The following is a 17,952-nucleotide window of genomic DNA, read 5'->3' on the forward strand; positions in this document are numbered from 1 at the left end:
AGCCAGCTAGGTAACATAGCAACCCTCTCTGTTTGAGCCAGGTGTTTGAGTAGGCTAGTAGCTGCATTCACTAGCTAACTGAAAGTGAAAGTAAAAAGAAGTACAACCAAATATCTTTCTCTGTCTCGCTTTCTCTCTCTTGCTTCTCCTTATTGATGTCAATGTACCTAGAGGAGGACAGAAGCTAGCTGTCCTCCGGCTACACTATGGTGCTATGCTACAGAGTGCTGCTGAGGCTACTGTAGACCTTAATAGCAAAACAGTGTGTTTTATTCAATTATTTGGTAACATGAATATATTTAGTATAGTTTATCTAAAAAGGATAACTTTTTTAAAGATTCACTATTTAAAAAAAAAAAAAATCTAATTCACAGAGGAGGATGGCCCTCCCCTTCCTTCTCTGATGATCCTTTGATTGGCATTTGCAGTACAGGAGGTATGAAGTTTTCCACCTTTCTGCGATACAGAATAGCCCATTTTGGACTTTTGGACCGAAATTGTTGACAGTCTTGATAAAAAATTAGCAATAATGACTGTATAAAATATATAATTCAAATACTGAGCTATATTGTGTAAAAAAAGGAGAATTATATTATTTTATACTAATACAATTGCTCAGAGAAAGAGACTTTGTTTGACAAGTAATACTTTTTTTCTCTAAAGGGTTAACACCTCTAAAGATTCTATTGAATAAAAGATCAAAGATCATACCCCCAAGACATGCTAACCTCCCCTGTTATTGGTAATGGTGAGAGGTTAGCATGTCTGGGGGGTATGATCTTTGACCCTATGTAACTTTCTCACTCATCCTTATTCACGATTATCCGTAATCATGGTAGCATCCACATTAATGTAGAAGTGTTTAGAAACATATTCTATTCTTATTTATAATAAAAGTGACTCCAAATTGACTAAATACATTATTTACCATTCAATTCTATTGGGCAAAAATAATCTGAAACAGAACCAAAACGAACCGCAAATGCATCTGAAGTAACAAGGTTGTGGGGTCATAAGTTTCATGAAGTCATTGGATGCTAATATGGGACCAAATAATACCCTTTTGACTACTTTATTTATAAGAATCTATAAGGGTGTCCATAACTTTGACCCCTTCCTTTTTGATTAAAAAAAATATTATTTGTTAAACAAAATCATGTATTAGTGTTAGTATAAAATAATATAATTTCCCAATTTTTTTCAGCATACAATATACCTCAGTATTTTAATTATTTATTTTAAACAGTCATTATTGCTCATCTTTATCAAGGGTGTTAATGTTTTTGTACCCCACTGTACATAGTAAAGACAATAATCATACTATAAAGATGCCCTGCTAGATCCTCTTGTTAAGTATGGCATAGTATTCCCATTATGCAGTTTAGGTCATTTATCACAGCTACAATTAATCTCTACAGTAAGAGTTTGCATAATATTATTAATGTGTTGTTTTTGGTCTGGTTCACAATCAAGGATGCCAAGAGTTGTAGCTGAACTGTGTTCTTGGACCGTCTCTATCAATCTGTCTCTCAGTCTCTGGGTGTTTCCACACCCATATCCTCCCACCCTCGTTGAGACGTTAAGATATTGCATGTGTAGAGAGAGGTTGAGTGGCATAGCTCCTTGGTTACATACCTGAGTGTGAATTCATCCGAGGCAAAGAGAGCTGTGTTACAGACAGATGTGCAGGGGAGGATGTCAGAATGATTTTCACTTCACCAATGAAGGAATGTGTATTCTTAGGAGCAAACCCAAGATTTTGCTATTGTCTTAAAGGCCCAGTGCAGTCCTCCAAAAAATATATTTTCTTGTGTTGTTATATTTATATTTACACGCTATGAGGTTGGAATAGTACTGAAAAATGGTGAAAATTATGATAATGCCCGTTTAGTGTGAGAGCTGTCTGAAAAGACTGACGGAAATTTCAGCCTGCTTTGGTGGGATGAATATTTTGCCTGCCAGTTTTCCACTCTCCACTCAGACCACTCCCAGACCACTCCACTCAGACCACTCCTTGCTCTTTGCACTCCTTGCAAAATTCTTGCTTGAGAAATTGCTAAGAAGCAATTTTTTTATGTGAGTAAAGTCATACCGTATAAAAGAATATCACAACAGCTATGATGGAAACAGGAAGTTTATAAATGCTTACAGATCATTTGTTCGTTCGACCTGATGGGATCTTTTTGTATCGGTAAAATTAAAGCTGCACTATGCAGAAATCGCTCTGCTGTTTCCTGGTTGCAAAAATTCTAATAGTTCAGTATAACAAAACAAACAAGTATAGTGTGTCGAGAATCATTGTACCATCTAAACCACTTTAAAATATATTTTCCATAACCATTAATATAGTGTTTGCAGCTGGTGTACACAACCAAAAGTAAAACATGCAAAAGCTAAACTTAAGAACAGGAAGCATCGAAATAATGCACATAGAACATATCTACCGCTTCTTAGACTTGCTTTCAGTGACAGATCTATAACTCACATTTCTATGTGATTTTGGTCAGGTTACCCAAAAAAGTTACATATTGCAGCTTTAATTATGCAAGAAATGTCTTTAAATATGGAGTCACATGATGATATGGTGTGTGGTCCTCCCACTAAGACTGGAAACCATGCAATTTATTAGGCTACAGTTGAAATAAGGTATGATGAACTTCACAGAGTGGTGAAAGTGCACGGTGATGAGCTTGATGTGCCTTTCCAAATTAATATTGAGGGTCTTATTCTTGTGACATGATGATCAATGCTGGACTTATCCATACAAATCTCATCATGTAGACTAACCTACCCGCACTGTATCTGCAAACTGTTGTGTTCGGTAGAGTTTGGTAGAGTTGGAAATGCGATGGAAACACATTGAACCTCAGATCGGTACATGAAAATGTTCACTAGGTCATCATGCACTGATGTTTATCCCAACAAACCAGTTTCCTGGAAACAAACATTTTCTTGGTGCGTATTTTAGAATATTTGCATGGAAATCTGTCGCCAATTGGATGGAAACCTAGCTAGTAAGGTACGTAATTGTTACCCAGAAAGGATTTGGTATTGAGATAAAAACGGCTGCATTGGACCTTTAACTAATCTGTCTCTTTCAAACCCGGCTGGAGAGAAAAGCTATGTTCAGCCAAGGTTCATACAGCGTTAGAATAATGTACTCTGACAGTGTGTGTGTGTGTGTGTGTGTGTGTGTGTGTGTGTGTGTGTGTGTGTGTGTGTGTGTGTGTGTGTGTGTGTGTGTGTGTGTGTGTGTGTGTGTGTGTGTGTGTGTGTGTGTGTGTGTGTGTGTGTGTGTGTAAAAAAATGTTGGGAGGATTATACTTTTTAACAAGCTGTCAGATCAACCAGTTTTACCACAAGACTTCCAAACAGCATAGAAAAGGTTATGCACCGTGAATTAGACACATACATTTGTCTGTATGTTCCCAGAATGGCTATTGACTAATATATACAATTAGCACTCCAAATTATACATACAAACCTAAAGTGATTTTATACCATTCACACGCTGGATTACTTACAAGGATACAGCACCAAACCATTTTTGGAAAATAATCCTATTTGAGTCAATACTTCGTTTTAATTATTTTTTACTGGCTAATACCAGTTTAAATAACATTCCGGCACAGTGGCATTAGATACCGTGACTCCTCTCTAAGGCCTTCTTCCCCATATATCTGTCTGTATGTTATGTTGTTCAGGGTCAGTTCTGGGTGGTCTGATGGACCTGCAGGCACTGTCCAGAGGAGTGCAGCAGCAGCATCACAAACTGAACCGGACCAGGAGGGCCCGGGCCCGACGCCAGGCCCACGAGGAACCTGAGCTGTTCAACATGGAGGTTCTACTGGGGGTGGACTACTCCGTGGTCCACTTCCATGGCAGAGAGAACATCCAGAAGTACCTCCTCACCCTCATGAATATAGTAAGTAACATATACTGGATTACACTACACTACACTACATAACAATACACTACATAACACTAAACTACATAACACTACACTACATAACACTACACTACATAGCAATACACTACATAACACTAAACTACATAACACTACACTACATAACACTACACTACATAGCAATACACTACATAACAATACACTACATAATACTACACTACATAACACTACACTACATAACAATACACGACATAACACTACACTACATAACACTACACTACATAACACAACACTACATACAACTACACTACACTGCATAAAACTACAATACATAAAACTACACTACACTGCATAATACTACACTACATAACACTACACTACATAACACTAAACTACATAACACTAAACTACTTAACACTACACTACATAACACTACACTACATAACAATAGACTACATAACAATACACTACATAATACTACACTACATAACGCTACACTACATAACAATACACGACATAACACTGCACTACATAACGCGACACTACATACAACTACACTACACTGCATAAAACTACAATACATAAAACTGCACTGCACAACATAAAACTACACTACATAAAACTATACTACATTACATAACAGTACACTACACAAACATATACTACACTACATAACACTACATACCACTATACTACACTACAATACATAACATGACACTGCACTACATTAACACTACACTACATAACACTACACTACATTCCAGTATACTACACTATACTACAGTACATTATATACCACTACACTAGATAACACTAAATTATATTACATACCACTAAACTTCATAACATTACACTACATAACATTACACTACACTTAATAACACTATGCTACACTACAGAACATTACACTATGTAACACTACACTGCATAACAGTACACTACACAACCCTCTACTTCACTATACTACACTACATACTACATACTACATACATAACAGTATACTACTCTACACTATACTACAGCACATTACATAACACTACACTACATAACACTAAACTACATTACATACCACTACACTTCATAACATTACACTACATAACATTACACTACACTTAATAACACTATGCTACAGAACACTACAATACATGACACTATACAACACGACACTACATAACACTACATGGCACAAAACTACACTACATACCACTAAACTACACTACACTACATAACACACCACTCCACAACACTACACCACATACCACTATACTATACTACACTACACTATATAACACACCGCTACACTACATAACACACCACTCCACAACACTACACCACACACCACTATACTATACTACACTACACTATATAGCACACCACTACACTACATAACACTATACTATACTACAATGCACTACATAACACTGCACTAAATAACACTAAACTATACTATATAACACTACACTACATAACACTAAACTACTCTACATAACACTACACTACATAACACTACAATACGCTACACAACATGACACTACACTACATACCACTAAACTACACTGCATACCACTACACTATACTACATAACACTGCACTACAATGCACCACATAACAATATACTCCACTGCATAACACTACACAACACTACAATACATAACACTATACTATACTACGCTACACTACATTATGCTACACTACACACCACTATACTAAATAACACTATACTACACTACATAACACTACACTAAATGACACTATACTACACTACATACCACTACAATACATACCACTATACTATACTACACTACACCACATACCACTACACTAAATTACACTATACTACACTACATAACACTACACTAAATGACACTATACTACACTACATAACACTACACTAAATGCCACTATACTACACTACATAACACTACACTAAATGACACTATACTACACTACATAACACTACACTAAATGACACTATACTACACTACATAACACTACACTAAATGACACTATACTACACTACATAACACTACACTAAATGACACTAAACTACACTACATTCCACTACACTACATAACACTAAACTACATAACACTATACTACACTACATAACACTACACTACACTACATAACTATATACTATACTGCACCACACCTTAATACATAACACTATGCTACACTACACTACATAACACTACAATATACTACACTACATAACACTACACTGCACTACATAACACTATACTACACTACACTACATAACATTACATACCACTACACTAAGTAACACTAAACTACACCACATAACACTAAACTACACTACATAACACTACACTTCATAACACTAAACTACACTACATACCACTAACTACACCGCATACCACTAAGCTACACTGCCTAAAACTACACTACATAAATACACTACATAACACTACACTACATAACACTAAACTACACTACATACCACAAAACTACACTACATACCACAACACTACACTACATAACACTAAATTACACTACATAACACTACACTGCATAACACTACACTACACTATATAACACTACACTACATAACACTAAACTACACTACATACCACAACACTACACTACATAACACTAAATTACACTGCATAACACTACACCACATAACACTAAACTACACTGCATAACACTACACTACATAACACTAAACTACACTATATAACACTACACTACATAACACTAAACTACACTGCATAACACTACACTACATAACACTAAACTACACTATATAACACTACACTACATAACACTAAACTACACTGCATAACACTACACTACATAACACTAAACTACACTATATAACGCTAAACTGCACTACACAACATAACACTACACTACATAACACTACACTACATACCGCTACACTACACTATATAACACAACACTACAACACAACACTACATAACACTATACTGTACCATAGTACACTACACTACATAACACTACACTAAGTAACACTAAACTGCACTACATAACACTACACTCCATACCACTAAACTGCACTACATAACACGACACTACACTACATAACACTACACAACACGACACTACACTACATAACACTACACAACACGACACTAGACTACATAACATCACACAATACTACACTACATAACACCGCACTACACTATACTACACTGTATAGCACTAGCCTATACTACACTATATAACACTACACTATGCAACACTACACTGCATACCACTATACTATGCTATACTACACTAGACTACATACCGCTACGCTACACTACACAGCACTACACTACACTTCATAACACTATACTATACTACACTACATAACACTAAACTACACTACATAACACTACACTCCATGACACTAAATTACACTACAGAACAATATAGTATACTACATAACACTACACTACGTAACACTAAACTACACCACATAACACTACACTCCATACCACTAGATTACACTACATACCACTACACTACGCAGCACTAGACTCATAACACTAAACTACACTACATAACACTCCATAACACTACGCTACACAACACTATACTACATAACAGTAAACTACACTACATAACACTACACTCCATAACACTACACTACATAACGCTACACTACACAACACTACACTACATAGCACTACACTACACTACACTCCATAACACTAAACTACACTACATAACAATACACTACACTACACTACACTACATAACACTATACTATACTACATAACACTACACTACATAACACTAAACTGCACTACATAACACTACACGATGTAACACTAAACTACACTACACTTTACTACATAACGCTACATTACACTTCACCCTGTTCACACATTCAGCCATTTCCACCTTTCTACCACAAAATCATTCTCTAACCTGTGTTATGCGCTTCCCTTGCACTGTTTCATGTGTTTTTTCCTTTTTAATATTTGTCTGTTCCACAACCCATTTCTCCTCAGATGAATGTTCAGTAGATTCTGTGTGAGACCTTGTAGCATTATTCATTTGATTATAATGATTTTCTGGCACTCTGGCCTCTCTGGCTTCAATCAGCCAGTTACCTAGCTAGTGAATACAAGCTAACAGATTCAGTCAGTGAATACAAGCTAACAGAATCAGCCAGCTACCTGGCCAGTGAATACGAGCGAACAGAATCAGCCAGCTACCTAGTTAGTGACTACGAGCGAACAGAATCAGCCAGCTACCTAGTTAGTGAATACGAGCTAACAGAATCAGCCAGCTACCTAGTTAGTGAATACGAGCTAACAGAATCAGCCAGCTACCTGGCCAGTGAATACGAGCTTACAGAATCAGCCAGCTACCTGGCCAGTGAATACGAGCTAACAGAATCAGCCAGCTACCTAGTTAGTGAATACGAGCTAACAGAATCAGCCAGCTACCTAGTTAGTGAATACGAGCTAACAGAATCAGCCAGCTACCTAGTTAGTGAATACGAGCTAACAGAATCAGCCAGCTACCTAGTTAGTGAATACGAGCTAACAGAATCAGCCAGCTACCTAGTTATTGAATACGAGCTAACAGAATCAGACAGCTACCTGGCCAGTGAATACGAGCTAACAGAATCAGCCAGCTACCTAGTTAGTGAATACGAGCTAACAGAATCAGCCAGCTACCTAGTTAGTGAATACGAGCTAACAGAATCAGCCAGCTACCTAGTTATTGAATACGAGCTAACAGAATCAGCCAGCTACCTGGCCAGTGAATACGAGCTAACAGAATCAGCCAGCTACCTGGCCAGTGAATACGAGCTAACAGAATCAGCCAGCTACCTAGTTAGTGAATACGAGCTAACAGAATCAGCCAGCTACCTAGTTAGTGAATACGAGCTAACAGAATCAGCCAGCTACCTAGTTAGTGAATACGAGCTAACAGAATCAGCCAGCTACCTAGTTAGTGAATACGAGCTAACAGAATCAGCCAGCTACCTAGTTAGTGAATACGAGCTAACAGAATCAGCCAGCTACCTAGTTATTGAATACGAGCTAACAGAATCAGCCAGCTACCTGGCCAGTGAATACGAGCTAACAGAATCAGCCAGCTACCTAGTTAGTGAATACGAGCTAACAGAATCAGCCAGCTACCTAGTTAGTGAATACGAGCTAACAGAATCAGCCAGCTACCTAGTTATTGAATACGAGCTAACAGAATCAGCCAGCTACCTGGCCAGTGAATACGAGCTAACAGAATCAGCCAGCTACCTGGCCAGTGAATACGAGCTAACAGAATCAGCCAGCTACCTAGTTAGTGAATACGAGCTAACAGAATCAGCCAGCTACCTAGTTAGTGAATACGAGCTAACAGAATCAGCCAGCTACCTAGTTAGTGAATACGAGCTAACAGAATCAGCCAGCTACCAGGCCAGTGAATATGAACTAACAGAATCAGCCAGCTACCTAGTTAGTGAATACGAGCTAACAGAATCAGCCAGCTACCTAGTTAGTGAATACGAGCTAACAGAATCAGCCAGCTACCTGGCCAGTGAATATGAACTAACAGAATCAGCCAGCTACCTGGCCAGTGAATATGAACTAACAGAATCAGCCAGGTACCTGGCCAGTGAATATGAACTAACAGAATCAGCCAGCTACCTAGTTAGTGAATACGAGCTAACAGAATCAGCCAGCTACCTAGTTAGTGAATACGAGCTAACAGAATCAGCCAGCTACCTAGTTAGTGAATACGAGCTAACAGAATCAGCCAGCTACCTAGTTAGTGAATACGAGCTAACAGAATCAGCCAGCTACCTAGTTAGTGAATACGAGCTAACAGAATCAGCCAGCTACCTGGCCAGTGAATATGAACTAACAGAATCAGCCAGCTACCTAGTTAGTGAATACGAGCTAACAGAATCAGCCAGCTACCTAGTTAGTGAATACGAGCTAACAGAATCAGCCAGCTACCTAGTTAGTGAATACGAGCTAACAGAATCAGCCAGCTACCTAGTTAGTGAATACAAGCTAACAGAATCAGCCAGCTACCTAGTTAGTGAATACGAGCTAACAGAATCAGCCAGCTACCTGGCCAGTGAATATGAACTAACAGAATCAGCCAGCTACCTGGCCAGTGAATATGAACTAACAGAATCAGCCAGCTACCTGGCCAGTGAATATGAACTAACAGAATCAGCCAGCTACCTAGTTAGTGAATACGAGCTAACAGAATCAGCCAGCTACCTAGTTAGTGAATACGAGCTAACAGAATCAGCCAGCTACCTAGTTAGTGAATACGAGCTAACAGAATCAGCCAGCTACCTAGTTAGTGAATACGAGCTAACAGAATCAGCCAGCTACCTGGCCAGTGAATATGAACTAACAGAATCAGCCAGCTACCTAGTTAGTGAATACGAGCTAACAGAATCAGCCAGCTACCTAGTTAGTGAATACGAGCTAACAGAATCAGCCAGCTACCTAGTTAGTGAATACGAGCTAACAGAATCAGCCAGCTACCTAGTTAGTGAATACGAGCTAACAGAATCAGCCAGCTACCTAGTTAGTGAATACGAGCTAACAGAATCAGCCAGCTACCTAGTTAGTGAATACGAGCTAACAGAATCAGCCAGCTACCTAGTTAGTGAATACGAGCTAACAGAATCAGCCAGCTACCTGGCCAGTGAATATGAATTAACAGAATCAGCCAGCTACCTGGCCAGTGAATATGAACTAACAGAATCAGCCAGCTACCTAGTTAGTGAATACGAGCTAACAGAATCAGCCAGCTACCTAGTTAGTGAATACGAGCTAACAGAATCAGCCAGCTACCTAGTTAGTGAATACTTGCTAACAGAATCAGCCAGCTACCTGGCCAGTGAATATGAACTAACAGAATCAGCCAGCTACCTGGCCAGTGAATACGAACTAACAGAATCAGCCAGCTACCTGGCCAGTGAATTTGAACTAACAGAATCCAGCCAGCTACCTGGCCAGTGAATACGAACTAACAGAATCAGCCAGCTACCTGGCCAGTGAATACGAACTAACAGAATCCAGCCCATGTCCTCTGATGGTTCAGGACAAGGGCCAGTGATAATGTGGACCCTGCTGCCTGGGTTATTAACATAGGGTTTGGGATGGGGTGGGGGCACAGGCAGGGGGCAGATCCAGGAAGAGATATAGAGAGAGGAGGGCAGGAATGAAACGGGGGACGGGAGATTCGTATAAGAGAGAGGGCTAAAGAGTTCGTGTGAGAGGAACATGGAGAGATGGGTGCGATGGGTGTCTTGTAAATACTGATCATATGATTATTTGATTCAGCCAAGGCAGGAAACGGCTTCATCTGTAACAGCTGTATCTGTAACAGCAAGCCTTTACTATTTCACTTGATTCAGTAGAGTACTATTCACTCTGCATGAATTGGAAAGCTTCATGGCAGCTCATTTTCTAGAAATATCAGCTGTGAAATATTTGATGAAAAACAAGATGAATTGCACAACCCAGAAACACACTGTAGGACAGTTTTGTTATTCCTCATTGAGTCATTTAGCTGTAACATGAAGCAGAGGAATAGATTGAATCCAACAAAATCAATTCTCACTTAAACCGGTGCTCCCAGAAATCGTGTTGCTCTGCCTGACTGGGTGGCCATTCAGTGGCCCCCACTCAGGTCAACAGAAATATTATAAGACAGAGAGACAGAGTTATTATAGAAGCCTATAGTCAGTGTTGTAGATCATTATAAAGGGTGTTATGAAGCATTATATGCATGTTCTTCATAGAAGTGTTACTTAAAGCATTAGCCAACTTCAATTCATTCTGAATGCTGCAGCACTTGTGCTAGCTAAGACCAGAAAGAGAGCACCCATTCCACCCGTTTTAAAGTCCCTGCATTGGTTGCCTGTTAGTTTCTATAGTTGTAAAATTGCTTTAATAATTTTTTTAAAGCATTAAATCAAATCAAATGTATTTATGAAGCCCTTCTTACATTAGCTGATGTCACACAGTGCTGTACAGAAACCCAGCCTAAAACTCCAAACAGCAAGCAGTGCAGGTGTAGAAGCACGGTGTCTAGGAAAAACTCCATAGAAAGGCCAGAACCAGGGCCTCCTGGGTGGGGCAGTGGTATAGGGCACTGCATCGCAGTCTCTGTGCCACCAGAGACTCTGGGTTCGAGCCCAGGCTCTGTCGCAGCCGGCCGCGACCGGGAGGTACATGGGGCGACACACAATTGTCCGGGTTAGGGAGGGTTTGGCCGGTAAGGATATCCTTGTCTCATCGCGCACTAGCGACTCCTGTGGCGGGCCGGGCGCAGTGCGACTTGGTTGGGTTGTGTTTCAGAGGACGCATGGCTCTCGACATTGGGGAGAAAAAGGGGGTAAAAAAAAGGCCAGAACCTAGGAAGAAACCTAGAGAGGAACCAGGCTATGAGGGGTGGCCAATCCTCTTCTGGCTGTGCCGGGTGGAGATTAGCACTCAGGAGCCAAAAGTCGTCCCTGAAAAATGCTTACTACGTCACGTATGTGCAGATTTGTTCACCACGTCCTTGTTCTCTCTCTCTCTCTCTCTCTCTCTCTCTCTCTCTCTCTCTCTCTCTGCTGTGTCCACTGAGCCATTGGGCCTGCCCTGCAACCTCATTTGATAACGCTGGGCAGGCCGCTTGCTAGCTGTCACTCAAATGCTTGAGTCTGAAGCTCATTGACTAGGGGGGGAAATGTAGGGAAAATGGCACGGCACAGCTTCAAGAAAACCATCTCTTTCAAACTAGAGATTTCTTTGCTAATTGAGGTAATCCTACTCATAGTCTATGCATGTAATAACTACACATTGACACATCCAGCACAAAGCGAGAGGTTTAAAAAATACTTTCTCAGTCACCAAAGTAGTCAGAGTCTTTACTTTACCAAGCTTTTACTTGTTGCTTTTAGTCATACTATCTATATGATTTATTTTATCCCATTCTATTTATCTTATTTATTTTAATGCATTAGTCTCTCATGTCCATTGTTATGTTATTATTGTTTGAATATTTTATTTGTCTCATTTTAGAGAAAAAAAAGGTATTTTTATCTTTCTTAACTTGCATTATTTTATTTGTTAGGAAATGCATCCTCTGTGAGGGAATATGCTATATAAATGAAGTTTGATTTGCAGGCATTCAGACAGCCAGACAAGCTCAGGGCTCAGGTGCAGCTGGCCCCGCCCATCAGGAGTGAGTTGCCCAGCCCCAGGATCCCAGGGGGTTTCTACCAAGGACATCTTCTGAAGGTTGCTTAGCAACTCTTATGTAGAAGAAGAGGAGAGAGAGCTAGAGAGCATGAGGGAGACAGGCAGTGTTCTCCTGACTGGTGACTGGTCCTTAACGGCTCTGATAGACTCGCTTTGGAGTATTGTGCATTGGTGCCAATTCAACTGCATTCAATTGCATAATACATAAAGGAATCAGGTAACTGAACTCCAACGCAAATTCTATAATATTGTCATTTTAGTCTTTGTCAAGAAACCCTGTAATGGCCTATTGTAAAATGATAAGATGGCTACTACGTGTAACTGATTACATCTGATATAATAATACAGCTAAAGTTTTTGCATTATCCTATTTTTTCTCTACTCCCTCCCTCGAGCCTCTCTCTCTCGATCTCTCTTGCACTCTCTCTTTCTGACTCTCTCTCTCTCTCTCTCTCTCCCTCTCTCTCTCCCTCTCTCTCTCTCTCTCTCTCTCTCTCTCTCTCTCTCTCTCTTTCTTTCTCTCTTTCTCTCTCTTTCTGTCTCTTTCTCTCTCTCTCTCTCTCTCTCTCGATCTCTCTCGATCTCTCTTGCACTCTCTCTTTCTGTCTCTCTCTCTCTCTCGATCTCTCGATCTCTCTTGCACTCTCTCTTTCTGTCTCTCTCTCTCTCTCTCTCTCTCTCTCTCTCTCTCTCTCTCTTTCTGTCTCTCTTTCTCTCTCTTTCTATCTCTTTCTCTCTCTCTCTCTCGATCTCTCTTGCACTCTCTCTTTCTGTCTCTCTCTCTCTCTTTCTGTCTCTCTCTCTCTCTCTCTCTCTCTCTCTCTCTCTCTCTCTCTCTCTCTCTCTCTCTCTCTCTGTCTGTATCCATCCACCTCTGTCTCCCACTGTCAAACTCCCAAGCTTTTTAATGGAACTCAAATTTATTTTAAGAAATATATACATTTTTGTCAGTCTGTCTGTCTGTCAGTCAGTCTGTCAATCTGTCAGTCAGTCAGTCAGTGTGTCAGTCTGTCTGTCAGACTGTCAGTCAGTGTACATGTCAGTCAGTCAGTCTGTCAGTGTGTTAGTCTGTCAGTCTGTCAGTCTGTTAGTCAGTCAGTCAGTCGGTCTGTCAGTCAGTGTGCATGTCTGTTCTGCTCTATCTGCTCCCTGTTCTCCCTGTTCTCCCTGTTCTCCTTGCCTCTCCTCATTAGAGCAGTCTATCTGACGGGACTGTCCTTCCTCTATACCTCTACACCTACCTCTCTCTCTCTCTCACACCCACACACACACACCACACACACACACACACACACACACACACACACACACACACACACACACACACACACACACACACACACACACACACACACACACACACACACACACACACACACACACACACACACACCACACACACACACACACACACACACACACACACACACACACACACACACACACACACACACACCACACACACACACACACACACACACACACACACACACACACACACACACACACACACACACACACACACACACACACACACACACACACACAGAGAGAGACAGAGACAGATAACCCCTCACTCTCCCTGCACTGTGTTTTGGGCCTCCTCTCCTGGGGCCCTGGCCAGGACAGGTACGATGAGTAAATGAGTAATGAGACTGGGGTCAGACTAAGGTGTGACAGGCTAGCAGACAGAGAGAGACAAACAGGCAGACAGACAGGCAGGCAGAAAGTGAGACAGACAGAGGAGGAGTCAGATACGGCCAGACAGGGTCAGAGGATCACTGGGATGCCATGTAAAGCTCCTGCCTCTCGTCTCTCACTGATCTCTGACAGTTGGGACTGGAACTGTGACAGAAGACATAACATACACTGAGTATCCATAACAGACTGACCAGGTGAATCCAGGTGAAAGCTATGATCCCTTATTGATGTCACTTGATAAATCCACTTCAATCAGTGTAGATAAAGGGGAGGAGACAGGTTAAAGAAGGATCTTTAAGCCTTGAGACAATTGAGACATGGATTTTGTATGTGTGCCATTTAGAGGGGGAATGGGCAAGACAAAATATTGAATTGCCTTTGAGCGGTGTAGGGGCCAAGAACTGAAACACTGCTTGGTGTTTCAAGCTCAACAGTTTCCTGTGTCTATCAAGAATGGTCCACCACCCAAAGGACATCCAGCCAACTTGACACAACTGTGGGCCAGCATCCATGTGGAAAGCTTTCGACACCTTGTAGAGTCCATGCCCGATGATATGAGGCTGTTCTGAGGGGGAAAAGGGAGTGCAATTAGGGCTGTTGTGGTGACCGTATTACCGCCACACTGGCGGTCACGAGTCATGAAGGCAGTCAAATTTCACGTGACCGTTTAGTCACCGTAATTAGGCTTCTCCAAGCTCTGATACTGCTGATGGTCATTACTAGCCTACCAAACTTGCTAACTGCCTGGTACTTAGCACTGTATTGTTCCTCTAATCACTCTGACATCAAAGCAAATGTAATCGAAAATCTAATCAAACACTTCATGAAAGCCCATAAGCTCATGTTGCTCAACATTTCTATAGGCTATGCAATTACGGGAGAAAACAGAGTGATGGCCTCTACTAAAAATAAGAGGATCCCATCAGCTTTCTATAGGCTAGGTCTACTATATTTATTTCTCAACTTTCCTAATATTAAGCACATTTATTGTCTTTACAACAGGAGTATAGCCTACCTGGCTGGCATGAAAATGAACCATTCGGAAAGCGTCCTCCATTCGCTATTTAAGTGCATAGATGACATGTATTTTTTCCCACTGCCCTGTTTCGAGACAGGTGCATGATAATGGTCCATTCTAAATCAAAATAATGCCATACATACAGTATATTATTTAATATATAAAAAGACAAGATTAAATCAATAATAGCCTGATGGGTGACAATATTAGCCTATACCTTGTAAATTCTAAATGATCACTTGTGAATGACGCACAACATAAGAAATAATGCCTTTTTTTGGCGACTTTTTCTAATCGTGGTCGCACACCTCATGTAGCCTAGCCCATAAGCCTATATGTTTTGATAAGGCTTGGATCACAACTGAAGTGGCCAAATAACTTCTTAAAATGAAGCACATTAATCTGCTTTAAAAGAGGTGTGGAGCCTAACTGGAATATACACTGCTCAAAAAAATAAAGGGAACACTTAAACAACACAATGTAACTCCAAGTCAATCACACTTCTGTGAAATCAAACTGTCCACTTAGGAAGCAACACTGATTGACAGCTCGCATTGATGTGCCATCCTGGATGAACTGCACTACCTGAGCCAATTGTGTGGGTTGTAGACTCCGTCTCATGCTACCACTAGAGTGAAAGCACCGCCAGCATTCAAAAGTGACCAAAACATCAGCCAGGAAGCATAGGAACTGAGAAGTGGTCTGTGGTCACCACCTGCAGAACCATTCCTTTATTGGGTGTGTCTTTCTAATTGCCTATAATTTCCACCTTTTGTCTATTCCATTTGCACAACAGCATGTGAAATTTATTGTCAATCAGTGTTGCTTCCTAAGTGGACAGTTTGATTTCACAGAAGTGTGATTGACTTGGAGTTACATAGTTACATTGTGTTGTTTAAGTGTTCCCTTTATTTTTTTGATCAGTGTATAAGCAGTGCGTGAGTTTCAAGTTTGGGTAAGATAATTGTCACCATAAAAATGCACCTTTATAATAAAAGCACTACATTTATAATTGCATTTGCGGTGACTTTTGATAATGTTTTTTCCCCCGTTGTTGGAACATTTGCGCTTAAAGCCTTCTGCCGTGTGCGCATTGCTGCACTTATAATGTGAAGAAATAGCCTAATAATTTATCAACATTTTAAGCTAAACGTTCGGCTCTGTCGCATCAGCCACATTGTGTGGTTGTATTACAGTTTCTCAATTGCTTTTCCCAAAAATGTTTGGAACACAGCTCCTACCTGGAGATACTGGTAGCACAGCTCCTACCTGGAGATACTGGTACCGCAGCTCCTACCTGGATATCCTGGTACCACAGCTCCTACCTGGAGATACTGGTACCACAGCTCCTACCTGGAGATACTGGTACCACAGCACCTACCTGGATATCCTGGTACCACAGCTCCTACCTGGAGATACTGGTACCACAGCTCCTACCTGGAGATACTGGTACCACAGCTCCTACCTGGAGATACTGGTACCACAGCTCCTACCTGGAGATACTGGTACCGCAGCTCCTACCTGGAGATACTGGTACCGCAGCTCCTACCTGGAGATACTGGTACCACAGCTCCTACCTGGACATCCTGGTACCACAGCTCCTACCTGGACATACTGGTACCACAGCTCCTACCTGGACATCCTGGTACCACAGCTCCTACCTGGACATCCTGGTACCACAGCTCCTACCTGGACATACTGGTACCACAGCTCCTACCTGGACATCCTGGTACCACAGCTCCTACCTGGACATCCTGGTACCACAGCTCCTACCTGGATATCCTGGTACCACAGCTCCTACCTGGACATCCTGGTACCACAGCTCCTACCTGGACATCCTGGTACCACAGCACCTACCTGGACATCCTGGCACCACAGCTCCTTCAATCTGTAACTATTCCTCTCAAGTGGAACCTTGTAGAGTTGTTTCACAGTCATTTGATTTTCTTTCAAAACTCTGTCTATAGTGGAAATGCTGACAGAATTGATATTTGCAAAGATATTGTTGTCATTTATGATTGAACTTTGGATCTCTCTTAGCCTGATGGAATTGTTGGCTATGACCATGTTGCAAATGTCTTGTTCTTGTTGATGGCTGAATACTGCTGCTCTGTCACCAGCAT

General features: G+C 40.9%; 1 protein-coding gene across 1 annotated transcript in view; it reads left to right on the forward strand.

The window, feature by feature from the left end:
- Nucleotides 1-17,952, forward strand: part of LOC129863531 (A disintegrin and metalloproteinase with thrombospondin motifs 2-like) — an 83,438-nt gene that overhangs the window by 36,130 nt on the left and 29,356 nt on the right. Inside the window, exon 4 of the mRNA XM_055935579.1 lies at nucleotides 3,705-3,925. Coding sequence (XP_055791554.1) covers nucleotides 3,705-3,925 — 221 coding nt within the window. The remainder of the gene's footprint in view (nucleotides 1-3,704; nucleotides 3,926-17,952) is intronic.

This window comes from Salvelinus fontinalis, chromosome 10 (assembly GCF_029448725.1).
Source record: "Salvelinus fontinalis isolate EN_2023a chromosome 10, ASM2944872v1, whole genome shotgun sequence".
NCBI classification, from domain to species: Eukaryota; Metazoa; Chordata; class Actinopteri; order Salmoniformes; family Salmonidae; genus Salvelinus; species Salvelinus fontinalis.